This window comes from Polyodon spathula, chromosome 23, assembly GCF_017654505.1.
Source record: "Polyodon spathula isolate WHYD16114869_AA chromosome 23, ASM1765450v1, whole genome shotgun sequence".
Lineage (NCBI taxonomy): Eukaryota > Metazoa > Chordata > Actinopteri > Acipenseriformes > Polyodontidae > Polyodon > Polyodon spathula.
In genome coordinates this window covers 27,765,349-27,783,855 of record NC_054556.1, presented here as the reverse complement: position 1 = coordinate 27,783,855, position 18,507 = coordinate 27,765,349, and the positions used below count along the sequence as shown (strand labels likewise).

Sequence of the window (18,507 nt, the reverse complement as noted above, 5' to 3'; positions counted from 1 at the left end):
AGACCAGTGAGATTCGTGGGGCTGTGGAACCAGCCTCAAGTGCCTTTTACAAACAGCTGTAATGACAGCTAAATTGTTTGTTAGGAAAACATCATGAAACGCTCATGAAACGCTCATGAAACAGCTGTAATGAGGGCTAAATGGTTTGTTAGGAAAACATCATGAAACGCTCATGAAACGCTCATGAAACAGCTGTAATGAGGGCTAAATGGTTTGTTAGGAAAACATCATGAAACGCTCATGAAACGCTCATGAAACAGCTGTAATGAGGGCTAAATGGTTTGTTAGGAAAACATCATGAAACGCTCATGAAACGCTCATGAAACAGCGGTAATGAGGGCTAAATGGTTTGTTAGGAAAACATCATGAAACGCTCATGAAACGCTCATGAAACAGCTGTAATGAGGGCTAAATGGTTTGTTAGGAAAACATCATGAAACGCTCATGAAACGCTCATGAAACAGCTGTAATGAGGGCTAAATGGTTTGTTAGGAAAACATCATGAAACGCTCATGAAACGCTCATGAAACAGCTGTAATGAGGGCTAAATGGTTTGTTAGGAAAACATCATGAAACGCTCATGAAACGCTCATGAAACAGCTGTAATGAGGGCTAAATGGTTTGTTAGGAAAACATCATGAAACGCTCATGAAACGCTCATGAAACAGCTGTAATGAGGGCTAAATGGTTTGTTAGGAAAACATCATGAAACGCTCATGAAACGCTCATGAAACAGCTGTAATGAGGGCTAAATGGTTTGTTAGGAAAACATCATGAAACGCTCATGAAACGCTCATGAAACAGCTGTAATGAGGGCTAAATGGTTTGTTAGGAAAACATCATGAAACGCTCATGAAACGCTCATGAAACAGCTGTAATGAGGGCTAAATGGTTTGTTAGGAAAACATCATGAAACGCTCATGAAACGCTCATGAAACAGCTGTAATGAGGGCTAAATGGTTTGTTAGGAAAACATCATGAAACGCTCATGAAACGCTCATGAAACAGCTGTAATGAGGGCTAAATGGTTTGTTAGGAAAACATCATGAAACGCTCATGAAACGCTCATGAAACAGCTGTAATGAGGGCTAAATGGTTTGTTAGGAAAACATCATGAAACGCTCATGAAACGCTCATGAAACAGCTGTAATGAGGGCTAAATGGTTTGTTAGGAAAACATCATGAAACGCTCATGAAACGCTCATGAAACAGCTGTAATGAGGGCTAAATGGTTTGTTAGGAAAACATCATGAAACGCTCATGAAACGCTCATGAAACAGCTGTAATGAGGGCTAAATGGTTTGTTAGGAAAACATCATGAAACGCTCATGAAACGCTCATGAAACAGCTGTAATGAGGGCTAAATGGTTTGTTAGGAAAACATCATGAAACGCTCATGAAACGCTCATGAAACAGCTGTAATGAGGGCTAAATGGTTTGTTAGGAAAACATCATGAAACGCTCATGAAACGCTCATGAAACAGCTGTAATGAGGGCTAAATGGTTTGTTAGGAAAACATCATGAAACGCTCATGAAACGCTCATGAAACCTGCTCACCCGCTGCAACAGACTCTCTTCATTCTTCCATCTGCTGCTTTCCTGCTGTTATCCAGAAGCGCTGAACCTAGTAAAGGGGATTCAAATCCAACTTACTATGCATGTGTTACAGCAATATACAGAAACACACACACCCTGATACTGCTTTCAGCATTGCACTGAGATGTCTGGCAAGCGTTCCACTCTGTCATGATTAAACACATTGATAGAGCATTGCAATCCGTCTTTCCGAAGGCACAGTTCCAGCTGGGCTAAATCTCAATCTGTGATAGTGCTATGAAGCATATGGAGGTACTAGAAAGAATGCAATGGGCCTCTTCATCACTGGGAATTAAGCGCCATATGGGAGCCCTTTACAGCTTCCTGAATACAAGCAGATAGTCATCACTTAAGAAAGCCTGCAAAACAATTACGAAAAAAATGCTATCTGTAGGCTGTTTTACCAGATTATTGCACCATTTAATTAGGGATATTGAGAAGCGATTATGGTTTGCAGAATAGCTTCTTTGTATTTATATGGTAGACCACTGAATATCTAAAACAGAGATACAGGAGCTGAAAAATCCCTGGCCCACAAATCACGTTACAATAAAACATCACGTTGAATTTCTTTTATGTTTTGCTATTATGGAGGTGATAGCATGAGCATTTAGATCATTAAAATAGGCCCCAATATCTCTTAATGGTCAGGAAAACAACATCCTTATTTCTTTGTGTTTGATATCTTCAGCGTTTTGGAAAACAAAGTCTTGGAGATGGAATCAAAACACCGGTCAGAACTGGATGGTATAAAAACAGAGAAGGAGAAGCTGGGCCAGCTCGTGACTCGCCAGATGAACACCATCAACAGCTTGGAGAAACAACTGCACTCCGCCATCAGCAACAACAGTTTCATTCAAAAACAACAACTGCAGCTCATGGACTCGGTGCACGCCCTCGTCAGCCTGGTCTCGCAGGGGAGAGGTAAGGGAACCAGCAACTGACCATGTGAAAGCTTCTCAGCTCGCTCAGGGCCGCGCCCCCTTGGCACTCACAGCGTGCTAATGAAGCCAGCCACGTCAGCTGGCACTGTCTCCGCAGACACAGCGCAGCCTGGCTTGAATAACATTTGGCACCAAAGAAAGGCACTGATTTGGAATCGAGCGAGGGTAAGATTTGTGTCCCTAATATTCAACAAAAAAAAAACCTACTTACTTTATCAAGAATATTCATAGCTTTAGGTGGGATTTGGGAGTGTTGGAAACTGGCCATCATGCTGCCCTGTGGCACCTGACAGCTATTAATTAGGGTGCAAAACTGACTCCTCAAGGGCAATTAGTGTCAATAATGTGACTAGGCTTGGATGCACGTCACAGTTGCAAAGCAACACACACACACACAAAGAACGACTTTCAATTAAAGTAAGGCTATCTTCATTTTCAAAATTAACCAACGTAGCTTCTGTAAACATGACAGGTGTACAAAATGTTGAAGAGTGACATGTTTTATTAATCGGTGGGGATGAAAATGTTTAACAAGCTTTGAGAAGTGAAGATAAATAAGCCTAATTCAACCATTGAGCAGAGAGACTTCAATATAAATGTCATGTTCAATAGAAATGTCACATTTGCTTATTTATAGACTTCACTCTGCAATGTTTGTTTTGGTTACACTTGTGTTTTTTTGTCCACTCAAAGTATAAAATGTGTTTATAACTTTGGTCCCTAAGATTTATGTTGCATTCCTTGGCTTGGTATTGCTGGGTGAATAGCTCTAAAAGCAGAGAAAAATACAGTCATTTGGCATAATCAGAATACATGTAGAACCTGACAAGGGACATATAAACAAAGCCTACAGTCCCTTTGATTGCTTATCATTAAAAAAAACCTTTTCCAATAAACACAACCCTTACTACTTCATGGAAGCGTTTAGAATTACTCGCAAGGCTGCAGCCGCCAGCGATGAGGCACCCGAGGCATGGGCCTCGGTTAAAATCATGCTAATCATTGTTTATTTAAACTCTCTTACAAGTTGCTTTGCTGCAAAATGAAGTGCATTTTTAGATCCCTCATGGTGCGCATGCATTAACTCTCAAGTCCCGTTGATGTCTACAACCTCTGTGCTCTTCAAACTCTTCACTGTCATCGCAGACTACAACAACATCTCTGGCTGACTATGGCCCTTATTGAAACATCATGAAATATATTAACTGTGCAACAATATGCAGGGGCTTTGCTTCTGAATGCAATCACTGTCAATGTATTCTTTACTTCTGACCAGCAGCTGACCAAATGCAGCCAGGGCAGAGATATCCACGGTAAGGAAGATTGTAGCAAATGAATGAATGTCCTACCTGACGCTCTCCTGCAGTTCCCTTTGAACACCAGTATCACCACTCCATCAGCTCAGCGGGTCAGAAACAATCATAAACTCAAAGTGGTGAAACATGTTTCATAGTGTTGCAGTGGAGAGCACAGGGCAGTAATTGCTTTTAGTGTATTTTGCAAGCCCCTGAAATATAAACGTAAAAAAGGAGCAATCCTAGGTACAATCAGTGTGGTGTGGGGATTGGTTTCAGTGGAGATGAAAGATCTCTTGCATCGGAAAGTCAGTTCATAGCTGCTGTGCACCTCACTGGACAACATCAGATATTTACAGGTTCTGATGTTTATAGTGTTTAGTGTGAATGTTTTTTCTATTGCAGTCATAGTCCCTTTGATCTTGTTTGAAGAGGCACTTGCACTTGCCCTGTACTTCGAGTTATTTAAAGAAATGTGAGTCGTTCACTGTTTATCAGAGCAATCTATCTAGACATCAGCTGCCAGGCAACCAAGTCTCATTAATTATAATCACAAATTCACAAATGTAAATTCACAGAAGGTTATCAACCCTTATAGGTATGCCACTGATTACAAACACACATTTACATGTCGTTTCATGCCTAATACATATATATGTATGTGTGTGTGTATATATATATATATATATATATATATATATATATATATATATATATATATATATATATATATATATATATATATAAAATAATTTAATGTAAATTTTGAATAAGTCATATTCGTTTTCTAATGTTGAATACCCATGAATCATTATTTACTTTCTGATAGCATCGCTGAAGCTGAATTTCTGGCGTAAGGAAAGTGATTTTGTATATAGGTGTTCCATTTACGAACTCCTCGTTGCAGCTGTTGCCGAGGGGTCATTGATAATATGTCTTTATAGAAGTATATTTCCTCAGCTGGATTGCATTGTGATTAGAGTGGTCAGCACCAGGAAGCCAATGCTAATTATACATGTCTGAGAGGACAGGACGCTTCCACCTCACTGCTGCTCCATTCAGCCAGGCCTGGGGGTGATTGGAAGTCATAACAAGACGTCCAGATCATTAAAACCTGAAGCGCAGCTCAACAATATTGGACACCTTCGCAGGGGGTCTGCCCTGTGCCCTCTCACCTCCTGAGAGAGAACTCTTCTTCCAGGTCAGGGCAGGCAGTGTGGGAAAGCTTTCTCTCCCATTTCACATGCTGTGCCAGGGCTGCATTCACTCTTCAGTCTGCAGCCCTGCACCTAACAACAATCTGCCTTTGCCTCTGAGAATAAAATATACAATGAAAGGTATAGAACCGAGTGTCTATGCATTGCGGTTTGTAGCAGTGTGTGTTCGTTATACTGTCTAGTTATACTTATTTAACTATACCTGATATAACATGTAGTTTATCATGCTGGACGATGCAAGCTGATTTCCATCCCCTCAAGGTTAAGATGTAATACCCTATATAGATCATTACATCATCAACTGTGTAGTAAATGACATCACAGCCACATTAGTAGATTGTAATATGATTAACTATGAAGTAGATGACATCACAAGCACATTAATAGATTTTAATAGAAATAAGTGAGAGCAGTTACCATGGCATCAAAAGCCTTTAAGTACCTCCAGTGTTTGTTTTCAAAACGAAACGCTGGGAAGCTGGATATATATATTATATATAATCATATATATATATATATATATATATATATAATATATATATATATATATAATATATAAGTTATTATTGATCATTTATGAATATTTGTCGAGTAATTGTACTCTCTTGCCATACCTTACCTTCATCAACACCCACCTGAATGCTATGTAAATTGGGATCTTGTGTGAAAAGCTGCTGTTGTATTGAGCCTTCGGGGAATTAAAACTACATCACAGCTTTCCAAGAACATGAAATTCCTGGGTCAGTTCCAGCATTAGCACTATCTGGTATCTGCTATCGAGTAAGACTGTAATACAGCCACACAGCAGATGACAGTCTGCCTCCAATAATCCCTCACCCCTGACATACTGACACTAACAGAAGCATCTTGACTGCTCAGCCCTGTCACCACACTGCCAGCCACACAGATAGGAGGTAGAGTGCAGATCCCTGCTGTAATCTGTCACACGGCACACTTGAGGTAGAGAAATAATTCATCAGGGCTTGATTGTCTCTGGTACTTCTGAAGCTGTGATGCTGGTTTGAGGTTCCAGGATAGCTAGATAATACAGCATGAAATTCATTTTGATTAGCAGCCTGATTTATAATTAAAGAAAGTTCTGGAAAGTATTTCTATGCACACAAGGAATGTGGATACTCCCCAACTAAATAAAGAAATATATTTTAAAAAAATGCAACAGGGATCCTCATTGAATTAAAACTGTTTACAAGAGTGTTCTATATTTAATCAAAGAACCCGCATCTCAGAATGAAAGTGTAGACCACATTACAAATGCACAAACATTGTTTCTCAATGTTGCAGGATTTCTGATGGCCGCTACTTTAATAAAACCCACCTAAGCTCAGCTTAGTTTATTTCACTCCAGAGAAATGGCTTCTTGTTTTAAGAGCCCCAGGGTGTCCAGACTTGACTCTGAACTGGGTTTTAAACAGCTTGTACCTTTCAACTTGTGTTGTTCTGAAACCTTTCTGCAGCCAGGAAACAATCCAGAGACCTGGCTGATTGGAGTCAACAAGGAACTGGGATCAGGGCCAAACCAGATGGGGAAAATGGGGCACAATCTGCAGCCAATGTCTGCTTTGTTTTTAAGTTAAAGGTTTTATTTTTTGGAGTTTTGAAGAATTGCTAGGATTTTCTCCTATTTTAATTGAAACCAGCAAATACACATGTTCCATATACCACTGCAATTAAATTAGCTTCCATATTTAATAATCAGAAACTTTTTTGTTTTTGTTTTTTTTAACTAAACATCCTCAATCCAGGATTCAGTTTGCATTGTTTTTTATAAAAGAACATCTGGCGCTAATCCTAACAGTGATCAGATGGAAAGAAACCTTTTGAAATCCCTTCTGTTTGCTCTTACACGATCGTTTGCATTGCTGCAAGCTCACTGTGGATCTTGCCAGAAGTTCCTGTCCTTTCCATGGTTTAGATGTTGATCTTGGGAAAACCAGAATGCGCCTTGTTTTGGAATCATCACAATCTGGATTTCCCCTCCAAAGTACAGATGAAAGATAATTTTGTCTAAAGCAGCTCTAAAGGAAAGCGCTCAGGGACAGACCCCACATGTAGACAGAATTGAATTAACAAGGTAATCAGCTGAGGAGAGAACTGAGGCCTGCTTTCAATGAAGTAAAACAGCTGACTGTGCCCTGTGTGTATATGACAAGCTTTAGATTCAAACTTCCTCACCCCCAGACCCCTCGCAGCAGAGTGAAACCCCTCAACTTTGGAAAATATGCTTGTCGTCAGTAATGACTGGTGTGGGGAACAAAGTGACAGTCCAGACAGTACTTCTCCCAAAACGATCTGTGTTTCATTCAATAAACAACAAAAGAATCCACCCCTCTACCAGCAATGGTGTTGTGGGGACGACGACACGACAGGCTTGCAGCCCCAAACAAATAATAACAACGTCCTCCATACACGCAAGTGTGTGTGCTCAACTCCGTTGTGTAGTGCCGTGAAAAAGGAGTGCTCAGGGATACGTGCGCTGGCTCCATAGTGACAGCTCCTGGACGCTCACTCAAAACAAAACAATAGACAGTACAGGCTCCAGCCGTATGTTATGTTTTCAGTGCAAGGGAGCTGTAGTCACGTAGCTGCGTCCCCTTTGTACTACCCAACTCCTCCCTGTAGTCAGCCCAGCGACCCAGTGTAACCAATCCCTGCCTGGCCCGCAGCTTCGGAATCGTTACAAGCACGTGCAGCTACGATGGCCGACGCTCTGTTTCCACCCACCGTCGAGTACACCGTCGAAGAGTACTACCAACCTTACACAGTGCCCCTTCTGGTCGGGAGGGAGATTTGCAGCTTCAATTTTTTCTCTTTTTATCACAATGCTGCTTTAATCAAGTAGTATCTTTGGGGTCAGCCCGTGAAAAGCGATTGACGTGTAACTGAGATTAGCCAAAAACAGGGCTACTTTCTAAAAAAAGGGGCTATTGAATCTCTTAGTTCCACAGGGAAGTTTTTAACCGGGAAATTGACTGTTTTTCTTATTCTGTGTGGTGCTGTACAGTATGTCTTGTATTACTGACATTGTTTTACAGATCAGCTTAACCAGTCACAATCATTTTCAAACAAGGAAACAAGGGTTGATAGTTGCTGTCCACATTTCCATATTAAGAATGATGTGAGAGAAGCAACTGCATGCCTGAAATAAAACACTTGCTTTCATGTAATCTGGCACAGGCTAGTTCAACAATCGCTAACACAGTGTCTTCATAGATGGAATGGGAATCATTTTAAAAGACATTCAAATATTGTTTTTTTTAAGGTTTGTTCAACACAGTGTTCTTCAGTAGATGGAAGAATGGGATATTTAAGAAGACATTCAATATATTGGTTTTTTTTTACAACAAAAAAAATGTTGCCAATTCCATACAAAAATTATTATATTATTATTATTATTATTATTATTATTATTATTATTATTATTATATAATACTGCCATTATTATTAAAATGTTGCCAGCACATTACATCACATAGACAGAGCTGTTTCAGTCGAATTTATTTACAGCAATATGTTTCAGTTGAATACTTTCTGCTAGATCTAAAATTCTAGAGGTTGTGGATTTTAATACTAAGCGACTAAAAAAAACTGCCTGTGTGGCACCGTTCTGTTGGTGTCTAACAATCACCCGCGGACAGGACCTGTGAGAATGGAAGTGTGTGGTGAAGCGCCCGTGTGTTTTTGATTGCGTGGGACCTTGAAGAAAGGGTGAAAGAGTTCCTCAAGGTTGTCTTTTATTTTCTTGTTTATTTTTGCTCGGGTTGCATGTATAGTAACCACCCAAGATCCTTTCATATAAAAAGTTTACAGCAATAACAAAGCTTTCCTCAGGGCTGCAGCTCTGCCAGGACTATCCATTTCCTATGCCAGGCAGTTCTGCTGTGTGTCAGTACGCCTCACTAACGGCTATTGTATATACATTGCATCTGTAACAGAAAAGCAGAAAAGCTGTGTGAACCTCCACACTACAGCTCAGGATCAGTGCGTTGGGCATGGTGATGCTTTCATGGTGATGCCTTCATGGTGACTCTTTCATGGTGACTCTTTCATGGTGATGCCTTCATGGTGACTCTTTCATGGTGACTCTGTCATGGTGGCTCTTTCATGGTGGTTCTTTCATGGTGACTCTTTCATGGTGACTCTTTCATGGTGATGCCTTCATGGTGACTCTTTCATGGTGATGCCTTCATGGTGACTCTGTCATGGTGACTCTTTCATGGTGACTCTTTCATGGTGACTCTTTCATGGTGACTCTTTCATGGTGATGCCTTCATGGTGACTCTTTCATGGTGACTCTTTCATGGTGGTTCTTTCATGGTGACTCTTTCATGGTGGTTCTTTCATGGTGACTCTTTCATGGTGGTTCTTTCATGGTGACTCTTTCATGGTGGTTCTTTCATGGTGACTCTTTCATGGTGGTTCTTTCATGGTGACTCTTTCATGGTGAAGGTGCGACTCTTAAGGGTGATGCCTTCATTGGTGACTCTTCATGGTGGCTGCTTTCAATGGTGATGCCTTCATGGTTGGGACTTTTTCATGGTGATGCCGTCATGGGTGGGACTCTTTTCATGGTGGTTCTTTCATGGTGGTTCTTTCATGGTGACTCTTTCATGGTGACTCTTTCATGGTGGTTCTTTCATGGTGACTCTTTCATGGTGGCTCTTTCATGGTGATGCCTTCATGGTGACTTTTTCATGGTGATGCCTTCATGGTGACTCTTTCATGGTGACTCTTTCATGGTAGTTCTTTCATGGTGACTCTTTCATGGTGACTCTTTCATGGTGGTTCTTTCATGGTGGTTCTTTCATGGTGACTCTTTCATGGTGACTCTTTCATGGTGACTCTTTCATGGTGATGCCTTCATGGTGACTCTTTCATGGTGACTCTCATGGTGACTCTTTCATGGTGGTTCTTTCATGGTGACTCTTTCATGGTGGTTCTTTCATGGTGACTCTTTCATGGTGGTTCTTTCATGGTGGTTCTTTCATGGTGACTCTTTCATGGTGGTTCTTTCATGGTGACTCTTTCATGGTGACTCTTTCATGGTGATGCTTTCATGGTGATTCTTTCATGGTGACTCTTTCATGGTGACTCGTTCATGGTGATTCCTTCATGGTGACTCTTTCATGGTGGTTCTTTCATGGTGACTCTTTCATGGTGATGCCTTCGTGGTGACTCTTTCATGGTGATGCCTTCATGGTGACCTTGCATGCTGTAGTATATATGCTTCATATTTAATCATGCATCAATCCTAGTGTGTACAACTCAATTCCAGCAATGAAGAGTCCGTCTGGGGACATTCCAAGCCCTGGCTATGGCCTTGCCTAAACAAATAACAACTATAAGAACTCCTAATAAACCCCACTGGTGGTCTGTAGAGACAGTGGACTCCTGCTTTCCCTACTCATTGAACTCCTAATAAACCCCACTGGTGGTCTGTAGAGACAGTGGGCTCCTGCTTTCCCTACTCATTGAACTCCTAATAAACCCCACTGGTGGTCTGTAGAGACAGTGGACTCCTGCTTTCCCTACTCATTGAACTCCTAATAAACCCCACTGGTGGTCTGTAGAGACAGTGGACTCCTGCATTCCCTGCTCATTGAAATTCTCTTTTAACCTCACCCAGTATTTCCAAAGAAGGATGAGAGGACTTTCCGAGACTGTGCAGAGGTCTATAAAGCTGGCCTCAATGTCAGTGGGGTCTATACGGTACAGATCAGCAATGCCACTGAGCCAACCAAGGTGAGCCTGTTCACAGCAGTTAGAATGAAACCAGTCAAGCAGTCAGAACTATTTAATCTGTGAAAGATAATGTACACAATGGGGAATTAAACCTCACCAATCTCGATCACTGCCCTCTCGTTTTTCCATTCCTCCTCCTCCTCCTCCCCCTCTTCCTCCTCCTCCTCCCCTTCTTCCTCATCCTCTTCCTCTTCCTCCTCTCCTCCTCCTCCTCCTCCCCTTCTTCCTCATCCTCTTCCTCTTCCTCCTCCTACCCTCCTCCCCTCCTCCTCCTCCCCTTCTTCCTCATCCTCTTCTCCTCTTCCTCCTCCTCCTCCTCCTCCTCCTCCTCCTCCTTGTCTCCTCCTCCTCCTCCTCCTCCTCCTCCTCTCCTCCTCCTTCTCCTCCTCGTCTCCTCCTCCTCCTCCTCCTCCTCGTCTCCTCCTCCTCCTCCTCCTTGTCTCCCTCCTCCTCCTCCTCCTCCTCCCCTCCTCCTTCTCCTCGTCTCCTCCTTCTCCTCCTCGTCTCCTCCCCTCCTCCTCCTCCTCCCCTCCTCCTCCTCCTCAGTGGCTAGCACCCTGCTTGGATTTGTAATGAAGCTGCTGAGCAGGTTGACACTGTACTCCAAACTCGTGTTAAGGAATACTTTTTCATAAACTCCTATCTGAGGTATTTTTAAATTCTAAACTCCAGCCTCTGAGTTAATAAACATGGCAAAATATGTGTGATCTTGCAGGTTTTCTGTGACATGAACACCAGTGGCGGGGGGTGGACTGTGTTTCAACGCAGAGTCAACGGCAGTGTGGATTTCCAGCGCACCTGGAGAGAATATAAAGGGGTAAATAGCAGCTCTATTCCAATGACTTACCTGTGTGAAGAGTGAGCACCTGTGTGTCAGAGGCCCCCAGCAGCACAAGCCCACCAGGGTATGTTCTTAATAACCAGTGGTACAAGCCATCTGCAATGATTTTATCTGATAATATTCTGTTTTCCAAATTGATATCCAGCTTACTAACAGTTAGGAAATTACAGTACAGTTTTAAGTCAAATTTAAGTTAACAAAGGTCACCTTAAAAATCTGTATTACAATGATGGTTTACCAGTGAAGTCCCTCAATGATATAAAATGCAGTTTATTAACATAAACAATAAGCTTATTTTTAATAAAAAGGAAAGTCCTTACCCGCCCACGACACCTGGCCATAGGGATACAATTGTCACCAGATACACCTGTGGATCCAGTGTATAATGAAAAAGAGGCTGCCCTGGGGGCTAGCAATGTGGTGTTTTGATATTTCCTATCAAACAGTGGAACTGTCAGCCTCAGAGACATTATTAAATGAGACCCTCTGGTATAGTTCCCACCGCGGAGAGCAGCCTGTGTCCCCTGATCCCATACTGTAGCATACAGCTTCCAGGGCAGGGTCTGTGCTGGAAACACGGAAATCAGGGATTTCTCTTCACATCAATTCATCCCAATCAAGTGTCTCTAATTACTATGTATTTAAAGAGTAGTTACTTAGTAAATACAAGTATACTTACATATCATTACAATGCAATTATACACAGTTACAAATGTATATGTTGCTGTTTGATTGAATACAGCTGCAGCACAGGAACCATGAGGCTTGCTGGCAGAGGTGTATTTATTTATTGATTTATTATTAATTAATAATTCATTCATTTATCTTACTGGATCCACATACTTGATAAAATCTTTTTTATTATTATTATTGTTATTCCTCAAGAAAGCATGTGACTGCTTCCTAACACAATTTGTGAAGGCACCCACTAGAGGGGAGGCATGCCTTGATTTAGTCTTTTCAAATAACGAAGATAGAATAACTAAAACAGAGGTCAGAGAACCACTGGCAAACTCAGACCACAACATGGTCTCATTTGAAGTGTTTTTTAAATCCCCAAAAGTAAAGACTAAAGCTAAGGTTTACAATTTTAGAAAAGCAAACTATGAAGGCATGAAACAGAGACTAACAGAAGTAGATTGGAGTAAAATAGAGAAAACACCCACAGAAGAAGGATGGTTGTTCTTCAAAAATGTAGTACTAGAGGCGCAAAACAATAATATCCCTAAAGTAGACAAATCTAAATGTAAAACTAAATTGCCAAAATGGTTTAATAGATCAATTAAAAAAAATATTCAGCGAAAAAAGGCACTTTACAGAGCATTAAAAAAGGACCAAAAAGAAAGTACGCAGAAAGAGTACACAGAACTGCAAACGCAAGTCAAAAAGGAAGTTAGAAAGGCCAAGAGAGAAATAGAAATAGACATTGCTAAGGGAGCTAAAACCAATTCCAAAATGTTTTTCCAATATTACAACAGCAAGAGAACATTCAAAGAGGAGATTAAATGTTTAAGAGATACAAATGGCAAAATCGTAGAGGAAGAAAAAAAAATAGCAAATATGTTAAATGATTACTTTTCACAAGTTTTTACAAAGGAAGATACTGACAACATGCCCCACATGTCATCCAGTTCCTATCCAGTTTTAAATAACTTTAGCATAACTGAGGCAGAAGTGTTAAAGGGACTAGGAGCTCTTAAAATAAACAAATCCCCTGGGCCGGATGAGATCCTCCCAGTAGTACTCAAAGAAATGAAAGAAGTAATTTACAACCCGCTAACCAAGATCATGCAGCAGTCTCTTGACACAGGGGTGGTACCGACAGACTGGAAAATTGCAAACGTAATACCGATCCACAAAAAAGGGAAACAAAACTGAACCAGGTAACTACAGACCAGTAAGCCTGACTTCTATTATATGCAAACTTATGGAAACTATAATAAGATCCAAAATGGAAAATTACCTATATGGTAACAGGGTCCTGGGAGACAGTCAACATGGTTTTAGGAAAGGGAGATCGTGCCTAACTAACTTGCTTGATTTTTTTGAGGATGCAACATCGATAATGGATAATTGCAAAGCATATGACATGGTTTATTTAGATTTCCAGAAAGCTTTTGACAAAGTCCCGCACAAAAGATTAATTCTCAAACTGAACGCAGTTGGGATTCAAGGAAACGCATGTACATGGATTAGGGAGTGGTTAACATGTAGAAAACAGAAAGTACTGATTAGAGGAAAAACCTCAGAATGGAGTGTGGTAACCAGCGGTGTACCACAGGGATCAGTATTAGGTCCTCTGCTATTCCTAATCTACATTAATGATTTAGATTCTGGTATAGTAAGCAAACTTGTTAAATTTGCAGACGACACAAAAGTAGGAGGAGTGGCAAACACTGTTGCAGCAGCAAAGGTCATTCAAAATGATCTAGACAAGATTCAGAACTGGGCAGACACATGGCAAATGACATTTAATAGAGAAAAGTGTAAGGTACTGCACGCAGGAAATAAAAATGTACATTATAAATATCATATGGGAGATACTGAAATTGGAGAAGGAATCTATGAAAAAGACCTAGGAGTTTTTGTTGACTCAGAAATGTCTTCATCTAGACAATGTGGGGAAGCTATAAAAAAGGCTAACAAGATGCTCGGATACATTGTGAAAAGTGTTGAATTTAAATCAAGGGAAGTAATGTTAAAACTGTACAATGCACTAGTAAGACCTCATCTTGAATATTGTGTTCAGTTCTGGTCACCTCGCTATAAAAAAGATATTGCTGCTCTAGAAAGAGTGCAAAGAAGAGCGACCAGAAAAAGGCATGTCATATGCAGACAGGCTAAAAGAATTGAATCTGTTCAGTCTTGAACAAAGAAGACTACGTGGCGACCTAATTCAAGCATTCAAAATTCTAAAAGGTATTGACAGTGTCGACCCAAGGGACTTTTTCAGCCTGAAAAAAGAAACAAGGACCAGGGGTCACAAATGGAGTTTCGAAAAAGGGGCATTCAGAACAGAAAATAGGAGACACTTTTTTACACAGAGAATTGTGAGGGTCTGGAATCAACTCCCCAGTAATGTTGTTGAAGCTGACACCCTGGGATCCTTCAAGAAGATGCTTGATGAGATTTTGGGATCAATAAGCTGCTAACAACCAAACGAGCAAGATGGGCCGAATGGCCTCCTCTCGTTTGTAAACTTTCTTATGTTCTTATGTTCTTATGTTCTTATGTGATTGTAGGAGGGTTACTGCATGTCAGAACACGTCGCTGTCGGTATTTACAGAAGGAGATGTAAGAAAGTATATAAGTTTGTACTTGACAGGGTTCATGAGGCTCCTGGGAAAATGAAAATGATCTGGTTATTCTAAGAACAGCTGCTGTGACCATAGGAAATGCTTGAAATATTGCTGCTGTGCGAATCTGTGAATCCAGAAATGCATTCTGTATGAATATGCAGCCTCTGCATTGCCTCCCACTAGTCTGTACAACAAGCTCCAGCCCATCGTTAACCTATCCATCTGGGGCTGACGTCAATGTTAATGTTAGGCAAACCTCTTCCTTTATTTCTTGCAGGGTTTTGGCGATCCCTCCGGTGAACACTGGCTGGGAAATGAGGCTGTTTATCTGCTCACAAGCCAAGCCTCGTACTCATTAAGGATAGAACTGAAGGACTGGGAGGGAAACCATCCCTACTCGCAGTACGAGAGGTTTCAGCTTGGAAGTGAGAAGCAGCACTACAGGTACTGAACTACCTGGCGAAATATATATACAGTGTAGCTTTTACACAGGTGCAAACGTGACCTGCTGCTCTGTGAAATGTGAGGTCTGGCAGACGCTTCCATGCACCTCTTTGACATGCTCTGTGCGTGCTTGTCATACGCCGTACAGTCACAGAGCCACACTGAATAACACAATGTGATCTCCACTGGAGAGTCAAACCAGGACCGGGTCTTTAATGAATCCTGTTCAAATCAGCATGACACTTTTTGGTGTTCACACCAACCCATTGTCCTTTCCTCTTGGCTATGAAGTATCTATTGTTCTTCATGTTACCTATATGAGAAACAGCTGTTCAGGGTAAGTTCAATAGAAAGGGACTGACAGATATATTAGTATTGTTACTTCACAGCGAGGTTCACTGTGGTTTCACATCATGATTGATAAATGATGACTTACAAGCCCGCTCTCCCTGAATGCATTTATCAGGCAGATTCTGAAACAGCAAGAGACTGGCAAGTCACTATTTTTTCATTTGTTTGTTAATTTCTTCCTGGGACCCCAAAGGAAGTTATTTAAATGGTTATATGTAAATGCACAAGATGCATTCAGCTGGTTTTGGTTACAATTTCTGTCAATCCTTTGATTACACTGTGGAAGCCACTGACTTAGTACAATGACAAGGCATTTGTACAGACGTTCAAGCACTTTGTAAAAGCATGCACCGAATGGCTGAATGTTTAATGTAGCTCTGTATCAGAGTCAGCTATTTATTACAAACCCAAGCCAACTTTTTACCTTGTGAAAAATGTTATTAGAACTTTAAATGAGGTGAATGCAAACCATTTATTTGGATTCAATTACCGTCTAGAAAGAGATTTTACAACCCTTGAGATTTTGTCCAGTTCCCCTCAGCTTGGGAAATGAGCGAGCGTTGTATAAATATCTTCAAATACATAAAGAAAGAAAACCTGTTTATTTTTATACTTGGGACAATGCAAGCAGTCCTAGCCTGTTGAAAAGAGCAAAGCAAATGTTATTTCTTCCGGATTGGGACCACAAGGCCTACGGGCAGGGCATTGCTCACACGAAGGCATTCGAGTTCCCCGCTGCAGGAAACATGGCAACGCTTTCACGCCAGAAACACAGCCTGTGTGATTGGAAACATCGGCTTTCTCTTCACTGCAAATGAGAAGAAACAATCACACAATTGCAGCTGCTATGTGGTCTGAACTTTTCCCCACATCATCCTTTTGGCAGCCATGCAGGGCAGACTTCGTTAATAACTTCAATTCCAAACATGTTTCAGAGATCAGACTCGCTCTTTTCTGCATGCATACCATGTGTGCACAAATGTGTATGTACCTCGAGGGATAAAAAAAGGAACATTTAAACACTTTATCTGACAGTAATAGCACAGCTGATGACCAAATGAAAAACCAAAAGAAATGGCCGAAACCCTTGCCTTCTGTAATTCCAGTTCAGATCCTTGTTTAGAAACAGACCATCTTGTTTGCTTTTCCCCGCAGTGTAAATCATCAGCCCTCGCCGATAGAAGCCCTTTTAATCTGTTAAAAGCTGGCTGGGACGATCGAGACTCACATTGCCATCCTTGTTGTTTTAAAGAAATGCTGCTTTTCATGACAAAACCCTGCCACTAAACAAACATTGAGCAACTGTGTGAATGATTTCCTTCTGCTTTCCCTGAAGCACACTGAGGATGGCTCTGTGGCACTTAGCAGTCCCTTGGGCCTCAAAGTCCATATAACTGTCAAGAAGACATTATGGTGCCTATGTAACATATGACCCTCCAGAATTCATTCAATTATATATATATATATATATATATATATATATATATATATATACACACACACACACACACACACACACACACACACACACACACACACACACAGGAAAATTATTTCTGGCTTGTATAAAATACCCAGTAAAGTCCAATTAAAGGAATGTGTTCTTGTGAGGCTCCTTTGCTGTAGGCCGGTGTTTATTTATTGCTTTGTTTTGGATCACTGCTTGGTATTACTCTGAAGGTAGTTCAGTCTCATGTATTTTAGTAATTACTACACAGGGAGATAACAATCTGACAGCATGCTTTACCATTGGGTGCTGTCTTTACAACTGCAGAACCATGTACAGGAAAAAAAAACAACTCAGTATAAAAGTGATGATTAAAATATGTATTGCACCACACTATGTATTGTTAAACAGCCACCCAGGTATATATATGATATATATGATATGTATATATATCTATATATATATATATATATATATATATATATATATATATATATATAGAGAGAGAGAGAGAGAGAGAGAGAGAGAGAGAGAGAGAGAGAGAGAGAGAGAGAGAGAGAGAGAGAGATAGAGAGATAGATAGATAGATATAGTTCCTTACAAAAGTATTCAGACCCCTGACCAATTCTCTCATATTACTGAATTACAAATGGTACATTGAAATTTCCTTCCGTTCGATATTTTAGTTTAAAACACTTAAACTCAAAATCAATTATTGTAAGCTGACATTGGTTTTATGTTAAGAAAAATAAAAAACTGAACTATCTTGCTTGCATAAGTATTCAACCCCCACACATTAATATTTGGTAGAGCCACCTTTCGCTGCAATAACAGCTTTAAGTCTTTTTGGGGAAAGAATGTACCAGCTTTGCACACAGTGTCGGAGTGATTTTGATCCATTCTTCTTGGCAGATTTGCTCCAGGTTGTTCAGGTTGGTTGGACGACGCTTGTGGACTGCAATTTTCAAATAGTGCCACAGATTCTCGATGGGATTGAGATCAGGACTTTGACTGGGCCACTGTAGGACATTCACCTTTTTGTTATTAATGTTGCTTTGGCCTTGTGCTTTGTCCTGCTGAAAGGTGAATTTCCTCCCAAGCGTCAGTTTTTTAACGGACTGAACAGATTCTCTTGCAGTATTTTCCTGTATTTTGCTCCATCCATTCTTCCTTCAATTGTAACAAGATGCCCAGTCCCTGCTGATGAGAAGCATCCCCACAAACTTCATACCTCCACCGTGGTAGTATCATGCATATGTCTTGAGGCATGGGCAGTGTTAGGTTTGCGCCACACATAGTGCTTTGAGTTTTG

The 18,507-nt window shown here is 40.8% G+C and overlaps 1 protein-coding gene across 1 annotated transcript in view; it reads left to right on the top strand.

The window, feature by feature from the left end:
* LOC121297703 (angiopoietin-1-like) overlaps positions 1 to 18,507 on the top strand; it is a 42,799-nt gene that overhangs the window by 19,430 nt on the left and 4,862 nt on the right. The window contains exons 4-7 of the mRNA XM_041224146.1: positions 2,289 to 2,521; positions 10,698 to 10,813; positions 11,529 to 11,630; positions 15,231 to 15,397. Of these exons, the coding sequence (XP_041080080.1) occupies positions 2,289 to 2,521; positions 10,698 to 10,813; positions 11,529 to 11,630; positions 15,231 to 15,397 (618 nt within the window). The remainder of the gene's footprint in view (positions 1 to 2,288; positions 2,522 to 10,697; positions 10,814 to 11,528; positions 11,631 to 15,230; positions 15,398 to 18,507) is intronic.